We start from the raw sequence: 19,256 nt of genomic DNA, 5'->3' as shown, positions 1-19,256 counted from the left end.
TTAGAGTTCAATCATCTGTAAGAGGTTTGGAGTAGAGCCCTTGACTTGACAAGGTATTTTATGGTGATAAAAGTCGCATCTATTTATTTGTTTTGTCTGGTGAGTATCCCTCAGAAGTCGGCGCCAGGATGTTTTTTTGGCCGCGACTAACCTGTGTGTGAGTCCAGGCTTCATGCTGTTCATGCTGGGCTGCATGGGGACTTTTCCCTGCGTTTCGTTCTGCCGGTTCTTCTGGTGACGCAGCAGGAGGAGGCGACCCAGCTCCTCGCACCACGACGACAGCAGGGCTGCGGGAAACACACACACACACACATGAACATATGTGCAGGCAGGCTCATCACACGCACACACATGCACACACACACACACACACACACACACACTCTGTTTTATGCTGAATCAAGCAGATCTGGAACTTCCTAAACGTAATCGATCAACACACAATTGAATTTCTCTAATCTGGTTTCGGAGCCGTTGTGCCTGAGGATATTGCTGAAGCCTCCAGGGGGCGACCCAATGCAATAACGCTTGATGATTATTTGTGAGGATTTCATACCACTTTTGTCACATCATATGGACGATCGGCGTGAAATATGAACAGGAAGTTTTTATCGCTGCACAAACGGGGAAAAGTGAAATGGGGCTTTGAGGAGATGGAGTGATCGATGTTTTAACCATAAAGGAAACTTATTTCATCACACAAGGTGAGTTCATTCAGGTGAGTGATACATAGTTGTTGAGCAGCAGATTAAAGCAATGTTATTCACATGTGGTTTTAAATCTTGTTTCCTTGGGACACTGAAGAGAAGATGAACACAAACATGAGCGCAACAATGGAGTTGAGAGGGAAATAAAGGGTCGACTCCCAGAGGGTGGCGAGGAGAAGCCTTCTTACTACTCCACCCAGAAATTACTGAGTTTATCTCTCCACTAAATCACCACCTCCACACCATGACCACGGTTTTTTGCAACCCTCCATTTGGGTTTAAAGATCAGCTGCAGTAAGGCGGCGAGGCGAGGCGAAAGGCGCTGCTAGGGGAGGAGAAGTGATCCACAGAGCTACCAACCAAGGTCAGCGGTCGGCTCCAGAGCATATTTAGCAAGATTAGTCCAGTCCATTACACAAGCTTCAGTGTTTAACCTGCACAGACACCACCTTTATTAAGCCCTGCCACCGCTCCAACAGCGGAGTGGCGCTCAAATCTATTCACACATGACGCCGGTTGAACTGCTTCAGCCTTCTTTAATCACTCTTTCCACTCAAACGTACACACAAGGTCTTCCGGTCGACGTGCTCAGCGCTTTGCTGGTTAATTCATCAAGCACGAGGAGCGACAGAAGCAACTACACAACGCCTGGGATTAAGTTCAATCACAATGAAGGAGTGATCTTTACCGCGTCGCACTGTAGCTAGCTGGGAGCCCAATTCTGCGTCAGCAACAACATGGCACACAGACACACACAACTTATATATATATATATATATATATATATATATATATATATATATATATATATATATATATATATATATATATATATATATATATATATATATATATGCTTAAGACCTAACAAAAATGATTGATTTCAAATAAAATAAATAAAAAAAGTATTTATTTTAATCAGTTTTATTTTAGAATAACTGGTCTAAATAACATTTTCCAGGGCGTTTACGTAAATACTTCCTCTACATTTCACTAGTTCTTATTTCATTCTTGTTTTAACATACTTTAAGCACTTCAGCAATTCTCCTTTGTTGTGTCTGTCAGTGACGCTGGAATCTTCTCAACTTGACCTTTGTTCTACTCGAACAGCAAACGCAGCGATACATAGTTTAAGCAGATTTTTCAGGATTTTCTCTTTAAATCCTCACAGAGCAGCTTTTAATTGAGTAAAAGCTCGGGGGCATATGGAGAGTCCGCGTGCTGACTCGGTCCGACCGACAGCAGCAGGCTGGTCGCAGTCTCACCTGAGCCGCAGGGCGGGACAGTAAGTCCTGCGTGAGTGAGTCCTGTTAGTCCCATTAACTAATGACAGCGCGGGCGTAGAGTGACTGACCCTTATTACTATAGCTGTCCGTGGAAGTGAAGAGCTCAACTGTGTGAGCATGTGCCATATATCCAGCTCTACTGTACGTTTGCTCCTCCGGTGAGAAATGTTTTTTTTTTTTTTGTATTTTCCTTCACACTTTCTACAGGAGTTTAACTCGTGATGATTATTTAAATTTAGCCTCACAATTTCACTTCCTATTTACATTACAGTGAATGAGTCAAAATATAGCATCTTAGTCATTTGTAGCTGTGAAAAGTATAAATATGACATCAAAAGATTGTAATTAAAAACCCAAATTTTGAGTTCGAAGAGAGACTGAAGAGGTAACTGTTCAAGAAAGGGGGTCCAGATTCACCTGTCTACAGCAACATGACTCGCCTGAGCCAGAACAGAGATGAAATATCCCTCTGATGGATGAAAACTTTTAAAGGAAGGTGAGAAGACTGACTGTGTATGAGACACAGAGGGGCTCTACTGTGGGTCTAGTCTGAATAGGACACCCTACTTTTAGGCAAGCAGCCCTCAGGACTCCCTATTTTTCCTCCAAGGATCTCAAACGTCAGCGACTGGGGGGCCACCAGAGGCCAGGTTTTGGTGAGGCAGGGCCACAGGGGGTTAGGGTTAGCACCTTATCACTCTCTTCTGAGGGGTTTTTGCCCCTATCTATAAAGAAGAAAATTAAATTGTGTTGCATTTCCGTTGTCTCCTGGCACAAAAGGGATGGTAACCATAAACGTAAAAGATTATGGTTGCCAAAGATTACAGCAACACAATTATAAAAGTATCAGTGAGGTATCTGCACCTTGATTTTAAGCACAGGATTCCAAGGTAAAGCCAAAAAGTCAAGTCATAAAGCTGCAACCTGAGGGCTGCAAAAGACCTGCGAGCTGCAAGTTTGAGAACCCTGGCTTAACCTCACTTTGATGCCAATTGCAGCTGGTAACTACAGTTTTCCTTTCTGGTGGTGTAAAAATATGTCTTCCTTAAGTCTTTCATGAGAAATTTGACAACTCTTCTAAACTCTTGTTTAAGGTGCACGTCTTCATACTGAAAATCAACTGCAGCTGTAATTACTGTGTAGTATCAGACGCACTTGGAAACACTCATCACCTGTACAGTTTATCTGACTGCACAAACCCCAGTGATCATGTCAGGCTTTGATAGAGACATGTATTACTGAGCATGCAGCCCTTCTGGGGGGAACACAGACAACACAGTGAATACTAAATGAAAATTTACACTTTCTGAGCATGAACATTGCAGCACTCGACAAAGAAGCCTTCCGAGACAATGTGTGGGATGATTAAAAACATCTGTAACACAATGGCAGGTACGTATCTGCTGCGTGGGTACGACACTATTATGCAGAAGACATATATGGAGGGCTAATAAAAAGCCTTTGAAATAAAAAAAAAAGTCATGCTTTTGTTTTTTTTTTTTTTGTGTGTGTAATGGAAGCCATTTAAGCAGTCAGTCAGTGATACCCCGTCACCCTACCCCCTCTCTGTTCAGCCAACTTCTCAGAGAAGAGCATATCAAATGGGCTTAAGTCTCAACAGCTTGAAGGCAGAACAACTTAAACATGCCCTGCGGAGACAGCTCTGTCGGAAATCACACTGAACCAAAGCCGGGCCTGGGAAGGAGACAAACTGCTTTCTCATTCCAGACTAGATTTCTTTAGCGAATATAGAGGTAGAATTTTTGCAAATGTGGTTGTTTTGTTGTTATAGTTCTTCACCACATGGCTGCTTTGAATTTCATCCATGACCTCTGGCTGTACACCAGACATGAGTGGACAAAAGGAGGGGGGAGCGGATGGATGGAAGGATGCTAGACAGAGGACAGGTGGAGATGGTGGGAGCGGGCAGATCCCCTGCTCCCCGCGACATGTGTGTGCGTGGGTCACAAGCCAAGAGATGCGGCAGCCCAGAGGAGAGGGAAGCGCTACCTGAGTCACTCTGACATCTCCTGCAGGTGCTGGTTTCTGTGGGGTTCAAATTGCACATTTTTAAACGGGGCAGAAGAATCAGCACAACACCACACATAATGCAGTACGACGGCTCGCTCGGTCTGGCTGGAGATGCAAGATGTTGGTGCCTGGGTGCCGAATGTTGGGGGTCGTAATCGTCGTTTATAGATCCTAGACTTTCAAGTGCATCTAGATCTGAAAGCTTCACAGCGTTTATCTGCACCTCTCCCCTTCCAAAGTCACACCACACAAGGTAAACAAATACCAGTCACTCCACACACCACTACTATGCTCCTTTTAAAACCGATACTCACACACAAGATTACAACACAACACAACTGTAACACAACCAGCTCACACTAAATAATAAAAGTTGATTCATTTAAATTTGAAATATATTTTTTATGTGCTCCAAAACTAAATAAATGAGAGAAAAAAATAGATATTGAAGAAAATAGCTTGTAATAAAGCACCTTTACTTTCATGTTTTACTTATAGTTAAGACATTCACCACATCTTGATATTGTTCTCCGTGACGGCCATGTTTTATATGAAGACTCTTTAACAAAAAATGAAATAAACTTTCAAAAGTTTTTACAAAAGTAAATAATGTTGTGGGATAAATACACTTTTTCCTATTTGATCATATTTAAGTCACAAAATGTATGTTTCAATGAGTCTCTTGTTCTTCTGTCCATCTGTTTTTAGGCTTAGTCACAGTGACTCCGTAGGACATTCCATTGCCAACCCCTGATCTATTGTCTTCCAACTCACACAGCTGTTTATTTGTTTTAATTAGATAAATAAAGAATTTAAATCATATTCAAATACAAAAAGAACGGTCATACAATATTTATATGTCTCCCATCAACGGACATCATGCAAGGTGCACTGATAAAATCTGGTAAAAAACAAACAAACCCTCAATATTGAGCGAAATAGAAGCTATATTTTTGGTAAGAAACGCTTGCTTGATGCCACTGGTCAGTGTGGCATTGTGCAACAAAGCTTTGTTCAGCGACGACAATGTTGAAGTGACACAACGGAGCAAATCACATACAGTCTGCTCCGGTACATTCGTCGTGACAGGGGTTAGGATGCTGATGAAATGTGACCTACATTCCGGCTGCGATATGAAAAAACAAAACTCAGGTGGCTGATGTTTCTGTAAGTCACAAAGGCTTCGGTGCAAAACTGCAGGAAAGAAAACACCACAACAAGACATGCTAAAGCATCTCGAGTGAGTCATGGATGTTGTTGGACAAGACTCCCTCACACAGGAAAGTAAAGAGGTGAACAAACACAGCCAGAGCTGCTGTTGTTTATGCAAAGATATGCCGACACAGAGAGACGCTCACATGGCTGTGGAGAACGGCGCGCTCTGAATGAACCGGCGCTTATCAGCCGCGTGCAGCGCGCCACCACTGGAGGGGAACTAGTAAATATCACATGCCTAATTATAAGCAGACATGCTACTTATCTCCACTTCCATAATGTGTCTTTCATCTCACTCTGTAGTTTCCTCAATGGAATCACAGGAGTGAATAACACAATCAAGGATGGGAGATTTCCCAGGGCTGCCGTTTGAAAACAGGAAGACGGCAACGCGGAAATGATGGAAGTGGACACAGGTGAATTCATTACCCGAGAAACAGGTGAAGCGCTTCCAAGGAACAGAGGACACAGCTAGGAAGAAGGGGTGTCTAATGAAGTTAACTCTCAGTGGGATTTTTTTCTAGAGCTGTGTGATTTATCTTGAAATACAAAAACAAACAAAAAAAACAAACATAAAATAAAATATTTGCAGTATAATGTAAAATAAAACAAACATGTTTTATGACCATAATAGCTCGGATACCTCTTACCTCTTATCCTTCAGAATCTTTTTAAGCCATCTAAATCAAGCCTGGCCGGACCTCCCACCAGGCAAACTAAGTAGTGGCCGAGAACCCCGCATTCACAGTAAAGCCACACAAACGTATTAAATATTTCATCAGGGGACGTCTCAGGATGATGCTTTTCATGCTGTAGTACTCAAAGGCTAAAGCTGAACAGGGTGCTTACTAAACATGAGCACAACAGAGCATGTGGTTAACCTATTTATCGCTCAGTAAAATATAAGTGGTCACAAATACAAAGAGAAATGGTGTCAGTCCGGTTAGAAAATAGTGGGACGAATCCAAAGCTTGGGTCATTTAAATTTCTACAAGTATTTTTGACTCCATATTGCACCAAAACAACCTTATCCGCTGGAGAGATGAGTATCATCGAAGGGTCAGGGATGATTTGAAAATGTTCTCTGCTTTATTGACGCATCTCAGGAGCACTCAACTGTTCCACAGTAACCAGAGGTGAGGTCATCTGCGGTGTACACCTCGGTCAAGCAAACAGGAAGTGAAGTCGATTCAACACGAGGAAGTACTTTTGGAACCAAATATTTGATCAGCAGCTGCGAGCAGAAGTCAAATCGGGTGCTATGCTACTACAACCTTGCGTGGTTTGTATGACTGCACACAGAAATGCTGACATACAGTGAATGAATACATGAGTTAGCATGAACAGAGCTGTGGCTGCTAACAGACTAGAGCCGCGTTTTAGAGTGAAAAACACACTGCAACAGTAGCGCAAGTGCTAACACAAACACAACATGCTATTGTATGAAATAACTGTCAAACACGTTTCAAAAATAGAAAATAAAATGATAATAGGAACTTTTATAAACTTAAGAAACAAAACGAATGATCTAGTTTAAGTTTATCAATTGTTATGCTAATCAGTAGCATCACAACTTCACATACAAGTCAAGGAAAAAAGCTGAACTGACATTTGAGGTACTGAAAGACAAGCAGGACCACGACCGCATCACATAGCAAGCAAGTTTGTGGTGCTACAAGTTTGGACGCTCAGTTTTCAAGTCAGCTGATGTGAATAACAGGAAGTCAATTGTTACGGCGGAACGACGGCGAAACGAACGCAGCCACAGTGAGGACAATTAGCGGAGACTAATTAAAAGAATATAATCACACTAACCAAAACAATTTGGCTTCAATTACTGCAAATGTAACTGCTTCCTCTTAGACCCAAATGATCTGAATCAAATGCTCCGCTGGCCTCCATTAACCCCTGATCCCACCCCACGCATGCATAAACTCTAATAACATACTAGTTGTGTGCCGCGGTACACACACGCCGGCTCACACACACACACACACACACACACACACACCACACACACACTTACCCTGAGCCAAGCAAAGTCCCTGCACATCTCATCTCATTCCCTTCATAGCGCAGCGGAAAGACTCAAGTGTCACAAGCGCTCCTGTTCCCGCAGAGGCCAGTGGAAACTCTCAAAGCTCTCGCTGCTTCCCAGCCTCCTGCCTGCACCTTATCACTCTCTTCTTACTCTTTCTTTATTACTTCCTCCCTCCTCGGCTCTCTTACTCTCTTCTTCTTTTGCTCACTCTCTTCCTCCTCCCCTGCTCTCTGATCTGTCTTTTTCCCCTTGTCCGGCGTCTGCACAATGCACATCAATTATTCAGAGGCAGTCTCCCGGTTCCTACCGGCTTATCCAATCAGAGCCGGGCTCAGTGCTAATGGGCTCCTGCTGTACCTGCTACCGGCTCCAGCACACTGGAGATGAGAGCGGGGGAGGCGGGGAGGGGAGTGAAATAGACAAGAGGGAGCAAAAGAGACAGATGAGCAGGAGGCAGGATGAGAAGGAGAGATAAAGACAGCAAGTCGACGCAGACAAACAGGAGCAGAGAGATAGAGGTGGGGAGATATTGCGGCGCTTCTCACCTCTGTGCTGCTTTTATTGATGTGCCACATCTGTTTTCTAAGCTGACAAAAAACACACAAATACATAATCCAACGTTGCAGCTGCAGAGTGTCAGGAAGGGCACACGCTGCAGACTGCAAACTTGCAGAAATGGATAGTGCTTAATATGCTGGACAGGCTGGCCAGCAGCCAGCCAGTGACAGCGGAAGTGGGAGGGAGAAAAGGAGGCATGAGGCGTAAGGATCAATCTGCTGGGAGACAAACAAGCCCTGAGTTATCAGAGAGGGGATCCCTGCCTGTGGGACAACCTGACAGCGTCCCCCAGCCTTCATCACAGGCCACTTTGTAAATCCAACTAACAAGACACATCAGAGAGAGAAGATCCGAGTGAGCGCAAAGTGCCGAGGCTGAGGGTGAACCCGAGTTCATCTTCGGCATCTGCCCCCAGCATAACCCAACGTGGCACGTTTGCAATCTGGGTGAGTCGAGAGGAAACACCGAGCATAAGCAGCGTCCTTGATCCTAAACACTGAGAGGCGATGAACAAACCAGGGAAGCCCACGGAAGGAAGTCGCGACGGTGCGACGGACACGCTCCATCATCATGAATATTCTCATGCACAGATGAAACACACACAATGGCACTGTTGTTGGACGACAATTTTACTTGAAAAGGGTGTGTCAACACCCCCCGAGGGATGATGGGGGGGGCAGCTTACTTCATAGGTGTAGTGTCAGAACAGCAGCGACAGACAAAAGGTGGATTGAAATCATTTGCGAGCTCAGTTTGAAGTGCAGTCTGTGCAGTACATTTAATCACGTTCTGAGGTGAAGGTGCAGTTATGGAAAAGATAAATCATGCCAATATTCTGCAACAAAATAAAGATACAAATAAACGCTCAAATGATTGTTTACATGCTCCACATCCTCTCTAAAGTAAGATGTATATATGCTTTTAAACTTGTAAATAACCCAGCAGCTAGCTCACGTCATTTGCAAATAAATTTACCAATTACGAAGGAAAAAGACTAAAAATGCAGCTCCATATTTAACCCCCCCGCCTTGAGCCTTATTTCTATTGTGAGGCTCTAAAGGTAGTTTTGTGTTGCAAAGGGATTTCATCATCTGAAGTGAACCTCTGGAGAGTGTCAGAGAGGAGGCCCGCCTGCTAAAAATACACCATGTTTCTTTTGAATAATTGAGTGTGCTGCTCTTACTCAGCAGTAATTAAATATAAAAGTCAGGCAGGTTGATTGGGTCAGAAACAAAGCGAGCCTGTGCCTCCTCTGGTTCCACGGGAATCAAACCACAGCAAATGACAGGGTGAGGAAAACAAGCGGTGACCAGATTGAGACAGATGTGGCGCGCAGACAACAAGAAATGATTGTCTTTGCTGTCAGAGGAAAGTCAGATGAACTTCTGAACTCGTGTGTGTGCGTGCGTGTGAATATTCCCCGCTGAAAAGGGCACAGGGTGAGTGGAAACCACACCCGGAAGTTTTCTGTCAGAGTTGACACAGCGCAGGAGTTGTTTTCCTGGATCGCTCTGTCAGCAAGGGCTGCTGACTGACGGGCTACTGAACGCTCCGTCACGACGAGTTGACAGGATTGGATAAAAACAACAACCGAAAAACGCGCAGGTATTTTCTCATGCTAACTTCACAAGTGTTTTCATTTGTGGATTTACTTTGGTCCTGACTTTTTTCAACATCAGACTCGTATAAATGAGCTAAGTGTGAACACACTGCAGTGGTCAGTACCTACATAAGATGGATTTGGCTCAGCATGGGCAATACATAGTAGGACTACTATTAATATTACTTTTTATGTATTATTTTATTAATGAGTTAATACGTTTTAAATGCACAATAACATTTGACTTAAAATGTGATTTAAATTGATAAAATAAACACAATTATAATGAATAACATGCTTTTTCTTTCTAGAAATAAAAGAACTATAGTGAAATACAGTACATACATATCTGGAAAATTGAACAGAATAATACTTTTCAGGCTCATTAAAAATGAACTTGAAGTAATCATTCAGGTTCATTTGCAACAACTCCAGTATAAATGCACTTCATTAACACAAAAGTTTGGACAGTATGTTTGTATCACATCACATGCATTAACTTTCTAGTAGGGGTGTGCAATACAATACATTTTTTAAATAATGAAATCACAATTTTGATACTATTTTTGATAATTACACAATGTTTTTGAGACTTCTTTGCAAGTTACTGCTCAGTGCAACCAAACCACTTCTGTACGTGGAACAGTTCTAAACAGAAAAAAACACACTATTTATGTCAACTGATAAACATAACAAAGGTACACAACAACACTCGGACAAACAGCACCCGGGCTTTCAATCAACATGGAACTTTCATCACCAGTCAGATTGAAGTGCACCAAAACACTTCTTATTGATTTTATTGAAAATGCAATTGAACAAAAAAAGCATTAAACCATGGGACTATTTAATCTGCTTCTGCATAGTAGACATCCTGACAGATTCCTGTCACAGATTATCAGCGAGGAGACATTCCCTCAGCTTTAAGGTCGGCATGCTGTTCCTGGTTTACCTTCTTTTGCATAAATGTATTATAGTTTGGGGAAGTTTAAATCATTGGCATTAATTCGCTCAGATTGTTTCATAACAGTAACAACAAGTGTCAATAAAGGTTTCAAAAGGCGTCATGTTAGCCGTTAGTCCTGTTAGCTATGCGGTACACGAGCTAACAGGGCTTCCGTTAGCTCTTCTTAGCAAGAAAACTCTGACTTCTAAGCAAAAAAGGTCGAGTCGACTTAGAGGCGCATCATGTTAAAAAGAGTTGAAGTCATGTTTATGACCGGCTTGTTTGCTTCAACGGTGTTGCAGGACGACAGGCGCTAGTGACAAGAGTGCGGAGAGCCGGCGTCAGCATAGATCTGTAGTTTATAGAATGAGACAGAGACGATCCATACGGTCTCCTCACATCATGGAATGACCTGCTTTATGTTACGGTCATCAATGGATCAGTGTTTATTTAGATCGCAATGCAGTTAAACCTATTTCTTCAGGGAAAAATTACTAAAAAGTGTACCACAGTACATAGGGGACTGATTAAGACTCAGTCATGCGAACACACATGAAACTTATTTCTAACAATGTGATGCCACAAGAAACTATCAGTAGCAAAAACCTCGTGGCAGACTCTTCTATGTAACTGCAGAGTTTTCAACCCAAACTTTTTTCCTCTACAATATTTGACAAACTAAATCACCTACTTTTTATGTCTTTTTCACACCGCACTTTGGAGGGACGTAGAAGACGGACGCTAAAGAGGCTCGTATCCAGAGGAGAGTATAATATCATAAAAGCGGTGTGTTGTTTGACGACACTGGCACATGGGATCACCAGACTAATCTGATTTGAGCAACAGCTCCGAAGCCTTGGGTCGCGATGCGTTTGTAGGGCAGCAGCTCGGCTATTATCTAATGACGCGCGCAGGTGGACATCTGCTTGCAGATCATGTTGACTTCATCAAACACCACTCGGACTAGACTCCTCCAGAGACAGTCAATGAGAAAATAGCATTAATATTTAATGGCAGCCTGCAGTATGATAGCTGCAGCCGATACTAAAAGTTAACATTAGCTTGTGCAGAGGATGGTTAGAACACCACGCTAATCCAGGTCAGCAATCTCTCAGCAAGAACAGCAAGATGGCGACTCTACGACTGAAACGGAAACTAACTGCATGTCTCTGGTGGGAAATGAATAAAGCATTTTGAAGGTAGGTTTACACAAACGCCATAAGACCGTTTTACATGTTAAGTCAATGTAGAGGCGTAGAGACGTACAACAAATTCGTAGCGGGTGATGCATCAAGTTTGGGCGACAAGGTTTCAGCGCATTTTCAGGAGACATTTGTCATGGCAAACGCTGAGGTCGTAAAATTGAAGCTTTTGCGTGCTAACGGATCAAAGGGCATATTATAGTAATATTGATCTATTATGAATAGGCTTTACCGTAACATATCAAGGGAAGAAGTGAAAATTGATGTAGCGTATCTCTTTTTCTCTGTTTTCAATATACTTCTACAGCAGATCAAGGCCTACAAATGCGACGTGTTGACTCTCCACTTACCGAGACCTTCCTCCAGGAGACTGACCTACTTTCTGCAACTGGACTTGATAGGCATTTGGGTGGAGTTGTGGGCACTAAGGGCTACTCAAGAGCAAGTAGCGCCACAAGTGGCACCAAGTCACATTTGGTGCGAACGCACCTTCAGTGAGAGGGAGTAGACCGGATGAAACTTGATCTAGGGTTGGAAACGGCCCCTCTACCAGACATTGGGACACACTTGGAAAAACAAGTGAGTGGTGCAAAGTTTGCTTAATGCAAGAAATTGTCAATGAATTTGTTTTTTTTTTTTTTTTGAGTCAGCCAGCTGAAGGAAGATGTTGTTGATATTGAGTGAAATATGTTGGTGTGAAGCAATATTTTGAAGTCGCTATGATGCCAAATCAATGTGCTAATGCTCTGAGAGGAGGCTCGATTGATCTGCAGTTTCAAGGTTTGGCTCGGCTTCTGAGGAAGCGGGATGAAGGCACACCTATTGCCTCTACTTGGCCTGGCTTTTTGTCGCCTTCAGGGCGTTCTGACTTCCCATCGACGCAGTGACGGGTGCACGCGCAGTATCGGAGCACAGGAATGAGCAGGGTTAAAGTGGTGAGCGCAGCACGACTGTCTGCAGCCCAGTCCCAGTGTCGATCATGTCTCCACTGTCGCCCCTCTGTCTGCTCGCTCAGACAGATGTCCTTGTAAGGGAGGCAAGATGCTCGGTGAGTAAGATCAGCCCTGAGTCACATCTGTCTCCCACCCAATAGCCTTCCTGGCTTCCTAGTTTCGTGTTCACCCCATCCCCCCACCACTGCATAATTACACCACAAGTCCCATTTGTTACACAAGCATAAACAGCCTTCCCCGAAACCCAGCGCTCTCTTCTATTAGATCCCGGAACCATCGCAAGACCCGAAAGATGATTCTGACTGTCAGTCGGGGCCCAGACGGCCAGCCATTCAGGGCTGGGCCTGGACAACAATCGCATTATCCCGACCCAAGAACACAGAGGAAGAGTGAAATACAGCAATCAATAATGTACACTGACGTCTGTCTGCCCACTTAAGATCCTCCCGACGAGATGCTCCCACCCGGAGCTGAAAGAGGAGACGCCGCAAATGGACCAGGGCTGTTGACGTGACACGGCATTTTCACCGCCTCGATTAAGAGAATGATCCGCATTCATTTGTAGTTTGTAAGGATGATGTTAATGCTCCCTCACTGTCCCGTGTGGGGCCATTTTGGATCATGCATTTCATCGCTGGTCAAAAAAAGTGGGCTGGCGTTTTTGAAACGTGGAGCCCAGTGAGGGTTTAAATTCCAAATGACTCCATTAAACAGCGGCTTATTTTAGGCTCAGTCAGGGTGAGAAGCTGCTAACAGTACAGAGAGGTGACACTTTGAACAACATGAAGCCTTTTGCTAGTGCATACAGGTCGCACGGATTTATTTTGATTTCATAGCAATAGAACTGAGTAACTACTTTCACCTCTTTAACCAAGAAAACTGACATTTTCTGTAGACTGTGTTATGGGAGTTTGCATAAGCAAAAATAAATACAGCATGACAAGAACTTACAAAGGACATGAAAAAGCAAACTGAAATGATAAAAGGTGACTTATATCATAACAATGACAGACTTTCTCGCCTGGATTTGAGTTGGACCATCTGATGAGTGCAAGGACTGAGCAGCATTGCTCCTCACTCTCTGCTCAACTCGCCTTCGGACTCAAATAAAATCCATTTCTGACTCATTTTCTAATCTCACTCACAATCGCTGGCTCTCTGTGAACGCACGCCGACATCACTGGAAAGCTTTTCTGCTTTCAGAAACTTGCTAATCGCACAAATGGGTCAGGAGTGACTGCACTGAGTTGCTGTTGACACGTGAGCCTGCCGAATCAGGTCTGTTAAATGAGACAGACCTGGCTCCAATTGCCTCCCACCGTTCGTTCATTTCGACACTATTTTCAAATGAAAGGTCACAACGGTGTCATGACTTAAATATGTGTTCTGCCGCCACAATTTCAGCTCATCCGCTCCCCACATGCAGCCATGCAAAACAGCCAGCGTTTCATAAGATAAATAAGTGTGATGTCAACGTCAGCGATGACGTAAGGGAGTCAGACAATAACAACCAAATCAGACAGTTAAATCAAAACATTTGCCCCTCTCGGCTCTGCTCTTACGTAACGGCTGAACTCCTTTATCTGTGTTCTGACTCGCAGCTACAGCTTTGTCAGGCTTCTGTCAGGCAGTGCCAGTGCTTCAACACACATCAGTAACACCTCTCCAGCCATCCATCTCCTTCTTTCCTGCCCCTCCCGCCTCTGCACATCTCTCTTTGACAAATGTACAAGCTGCGGCCGCTCCTGCGTGACTGTGGGGTGAGGTGTGGGGGGGAGGCGGGGCGGGAGGTATGGATCGCTGGAAATTGGATTTGAGAGGTGAATGTCTGAGGATAGCATTACTGCTCCCTCTCTCCAGTGCGTGTGCGCACAAATGTGAATGGGCGCTCGTGTCGACAGGAGAGGCTGTGTAGATCTCTTTTGTGAGGTTGCCACCCGGACTGCTCCTTTCAAAAGCACCTTAATGTTTAATGGGAACTAAAAATATCTGCCACTCTAATGCTCCCCCGGGTCTTGGTGTGATGCCTGCGGTTAAAGCCACTTTGCCCCCAGCGCCACAATGAAGATGAAGATAGTACATTAAATAGTTAAATATAGTATAGTATAATATAATATAGTTAAATATTTAATCACGTTTCTTTGTTTACCAATTTGACTACTTCCTGTATATTTTTTGTTTTTTTACATTAAGGAATATTTATTACTCTAAATAAAATCCATGTGTATTCACTGCATATTACCCAGTAATTAATAATTGATTATTATTAATAATATAAATTATTAATCAGTGGTCATCATCTAAACATAATTACCAAGTATTAAATGTAGGTGAACAAGTAAATAGTTTATTTATAGTGAATATGCGTTCCCCAATCTAAATATGTATACAAATATTCGAGTGTGTCAATATATTATTATTTTAAAAAAGCATCTTAGAAAAAAAGGCACGCAGAGAATTACATTTAAATTTAGACTTCTTCAAATTTTAATTCATTATCAAAGAAATTGTATCAGGGTAAGGAGAGGATTGCAAAGGGTAAATAAATCCAATAAAAACGTTTTTTTATCTAAAAATTACATTGAAATTTTAATCACAATGTAGCTTCAATTTAAATGTATATATTTTTTAAGTGATTTGATGCCTTGTAATGAACGGAATCTTTTGTCTTTCAAATTATTGATGAATTTTAGTGAAAATAGCAAGAATAGCTGTGACACAACAGATTCAGTTTAAATATATGTGGAGTCAAAAAGACCTATTCACCAGAGAAAGTTTTTAGCTTTCAGGCAAGTTTTGGAACCACATTCATTTGCCTTTCTTGCCAATTCAGTATCTTAATAAAGCATTTTATTTTATTTCATTTTACTGTATAATTTATTGCAGCCAAGAAGGAGATCCTCAATGCAGTAGTGCAGTTTGAGTAAAGAACTAAAATCGGATGAGCATGCAGTTGCTGAGATTGCAGTTCACAGCGGGCTCTTACCTGCAGACTTGGGGGTGAACTTGTCTCTGTTGGCGGCACACACAGCCAGTAACCGGTAGCCCAGATCCAGGTCAAACCCCTGCTGAGCAGCAACACGACTGACCACCTGGCAGAGAACAGCAAATTATAAATCCCTTTGTGCCACTATTTGAAGCTATCGGTGGCATAAAATCAAAGTTTATCTTCTTTAACAGACAAAACTCTGCTCAGCGAGATGATATAGATTAGATTAGTCCAGTGATCCACAATCAAGAATAGATCAGGCTCCTGGAAAAGAAGCGGAGAAACAATCGCTCCTGAGAGTAAACAGGACGTCTTAAAAGCTCATCCTTTGAACGGAGTTTGTCCGCGCGGTGAAAAGATCAGCTCAAGTCAGGGCTTCAGGTTTGTCAAAAATGTTTAGGTCTCTGAGTCACGCACTCGAAGTGTTCCATCATTCATGTCAGTGAAGTTGTAAAACGGTGTACACACAACTCCTCCAGCAAGGAAACAGAAAGTAAAATAGCTAAAGACGTTCCCTAAAGAAGACTCAAAACATTAGCTCAACAGGTAACCATGTTCTACAATCAATAAACAACAAAGAAATACTAAAAGCTCTCAAAACAAAGTGCATTTTGAAATAAAAAAAAATTCAAAAGTGGCTTGTATCATCATCCTTTCTATATTAACACTTGAGGAATCTTTGAATGTAGAATCAACTATATAAAGTGGCAGAGGAAAGTTGAACAAGGCTCAGGAGACGCTAGAAAATCACAGTTAACACAGAACGTCGGCTTTCAACTGCCAGCAGATGACATCTTCGCTGCTCCCTCCGACCTCAAAACACACATTAGTGCTGAGAGGGTCGGGCAGCGTTCCTCGTAGAGAGCCAGCACGAACGCCAGCAGTCGGCAAAAGAGCTGTGGCCAATGCTTCGCACACATTACATCCACCGCAATGAATTATGAATTCTGATCTGAGATATGGACTTCCACTTCATTTTGTATGACACTTTCTCTGCCAAGTATAGAATTTAGCACATCCACCTTCCAAAGAAAATATTATTATACGCTTTTCATTGGGTGAATGGGCCACACACCTCCTTCAAAGATACACACCTCATCGTCAAGACTCTGATGTGAACAAGACAAACTGAAATTATGTTTCTTTAGTTTTATACTTTTCAACTACATCACATCCCATACATACATTTCAGTTCTATTTTTTATGTGTAGTAGATTTACAAACTAAATATTCTATATACCGTAATATGCTATATATATCTATATTTACATTAAAATACATTTCCATACACCACAACTGAAATGAAAGCATCCCAGTAAAAATAGACTTATTGAAAAACAACTTTAAAAAATAATTCAATTGGATTTACTCATTAAAATTTCACACTTTTTAATTATAATTACAATAATATGATACCGTTTTAATTATTATCAATTGAATAAAAAACTTGAAGAAAGGTGGTTATTATTTTATCATTCATTATTATTTCCATGTTCCAAGAAAGTCTAAGTCTAAGTCTTACTGTTATTTCTTATTATATTATTGTTTCGTTATTAGTATTTTTATATATACATATATATACAGTACAATTAATAATAATTATATAATATATATATAATAATATAATATATAATAAGCAGTGCTCTGTTTTAATGTTCGGGACTGTTCAACAGGTTATTATTAGCAAGTGAACCTTGAGAAAAAAATAATAATTTGATGAATGATGGAAAGCGGATGGATGATGACGCATCTAAGAGAAAAGTGTCACAGTGTCTTTTGTGTTACAAGTCAGCGTCTGGGATGAAAGAGGATAATGCCACACAGAGATAGAAAGCTAAATTTAGCATCCAAAAAATTCTGTCTAAAGCCATACAGTACTTGCTGTTCAGGAAGTGCCCGCTTTCTATGGACACTTGATCAGAACCGAATACTGTGTTGAAAACGTTGGGCCCTCGTGTGGCTGAGTTTGTCAGCCCTGGTGAAACCGATCAAAACTCCACTACATACCTGTGTAACCAACTCCTGTAATAGCAGCAGCGATAACCACAATAATAACATCAAGAAGAACAACATTCTTACTCTGAAACATCACTGCCTATTGGCCGTGGCAGTAGGAATGTTCCAGAGTCTATACGCAACAATTGGAAGCGAGTGTTTAAAAGTGAGCCAGGCAATCTTGTTTAACCAGCTCTGACTGTGAACTCGCATGTAAGCATCAGAAAAGACACCGTCATCTGCTCCTTATTGTCTACTTCTACGTATCAACTAGACAAGGAAAGAACCTCTGAGGGAAGTCACGCACTTGTTGCATTAATTCCCCAGATAAGACGCAGCTCGCTCTCTGGCGCTGATGAAACAATTTGGCTGATGGAGCGAGCCGCCCCCATGCTGAGTGGGATCTCAGTGGCGGCTCCGTTCTATAGCTCTTTTATCAGCCTTTAAGAGGCTTTTATTGTGATTTACACATTAATGAGCATTCATCTGTTTGCTCACGCTACCACTTCTGCGCAGTCTGGTCCGAAACTTCTGTGCTTCAAATCCTCGCTCACACGGGGAACATATGCTACGCACACTTTTTGGCGGACGGCCAGTAGGGATGATGGATTTAAGCAGGGATAGCCAGAGGTGATTGTAGTGGTCAAACCTATTTCTTATAAGTGTTTGCATGTGTATGTCAAGTACAAAGCATTAGAGGGCAGTGGGGGACAAGATCATCCGCTACACTGCCAAATTTTTATTTTTCATCTCCAAATGAAGTTTTTTTTTTACATATTACAGGGACAAGAAAATGATTTATTATATATATATATATACTTTTTTTCACTCTAGTAAGGACTAATATAGAGAAATAATTGCTAAAATACACTTTGCAGGAAAAAAAGAATGGTGCAATGCTCATGATTTTGCGGCGATGACAAAGGTCTACGCACCGTCAGACATCCCATGAGGCTTTGCTCGAAGGGTCGCTGGAAGGCCCGGGGATCCCCACACCAGTCCAGCAGCTCCGTCGCTGCCGAGTGGAAGTTGGCCGGGTTCTGTAAGTGCTGTACCAACAGAGAGAGCTGTTAGAATTATTAGGAAATAATGACCATCGCTCATTCTTTCATCAAGTACAAATTGGAGAAGCACTTGTAGCCTTGCGCTCCCCCTCAAAAAAGAAAAAAAAAATTGCTTGATTTGGCGTCTTGTGTTTCGGCACAACCCTGTGAGGACCTTGACTCCTTCCAACGAACGCCCACTCAAGCCTCTGCTGCACTGTGGGACGGAGATCACACCCCGATCAACAATGATGCCAGTGTTTCCTGTTAATCTCTCTTGGCAACACCCAACTCTCACCCTCATGACCCGCGCTGTGACCAAACCTTTCCCTCCAGCCCTCCTTCTCTCTCGTCCCCTTATTCATTGCCTTTTTTTTTTCCAGAGTGTAACAGAGCCACGGCACCAGAAGTCCACTGGCTGGCTTGGCCGTGCACAAAGAAAAACAACCTTGGTTCTGGCAGCTATGTGTGCAGACTCAATACCAGCCATTGCTGTGCTGTCTAATCTCTTTCAGTCTCTGTCTGTCTCTCTTGCTTGTTCACTGAGGCCTGAAACAGTTGAGTCCTTTCTTCCCAGTGTCTGAAGGCTACTCGCGCTGGCAGGACACAATAAGCGGTTTTAAAATTGGGCTCCCCTTCTTCACGGCTCAGGAGGTTAATAGCCCCGAAATGGCACGGAGCTGCGGCTGG

General features: G+C 42.5%; 1 protein-coding gene across 7 annotated transcripts in view; it reads right to left on the bottom strand.

Annotated features, from left to right (window-relative positions):
- Positions 1–19,256, bottom strand: part of zmiz1a (zinc finger, MIZ-type containing 1a) — a 122,272-nt gene that overhangs the window by 10,045 nt on the left and 92,971 nt on the right. For 2 of the 7 annotated variants that reach the window (XM_053875296.1, XM_053875297.1), the window contains exons 5-8: positions 18,459–18,590; positions 15,526–15,631; positions 4,004–4,039; positions 152–287 (exon numbers count right to left, since the gene is read on the bottom strand). In XM_053875296.1, coding sequence (XP_053731271.1) covers positions 152–287; positions 4,004–4,039; positions 15,526–15,631; positions 18,459–18,590 — 410 coding nt within the window. Of the gene's footprint in view, positions 1–151; positions 288–4,003; positions 4,040–7,265; positions 7,868–15,525; positions 15,632–18,458; positions 18,591–19,256 lie in introns of those variants that run through there. The other 5 variants (XM_053875298.1, XM_053875299.1, XM_053875300.1 and 2 more) reach the window with 5 other exon arrangements.

The sequence above is a fragment of the Synchiropus splendidus genome, chromosome 9 (assembly GCF_027744825.2).
Source record: "Synchiropus splendidus isolate RoL2022-P1 chromosome 9, RoL_Sspl_1.0, whole genome shotgun sequence".
In the NCBI taxonomy this organism is placed as follows: domain Eukaryota; kingdom Metazoa; phylum Chordata; class Actinopteri; order Syngnathiformes; family Callionymidae; genus Synchiropus; species Synchiropus splendidus.
Note: the sequence above shows the minus strand (reverse complement) of the source record. Positions and strands in the feature narration are given on the sequence as shown.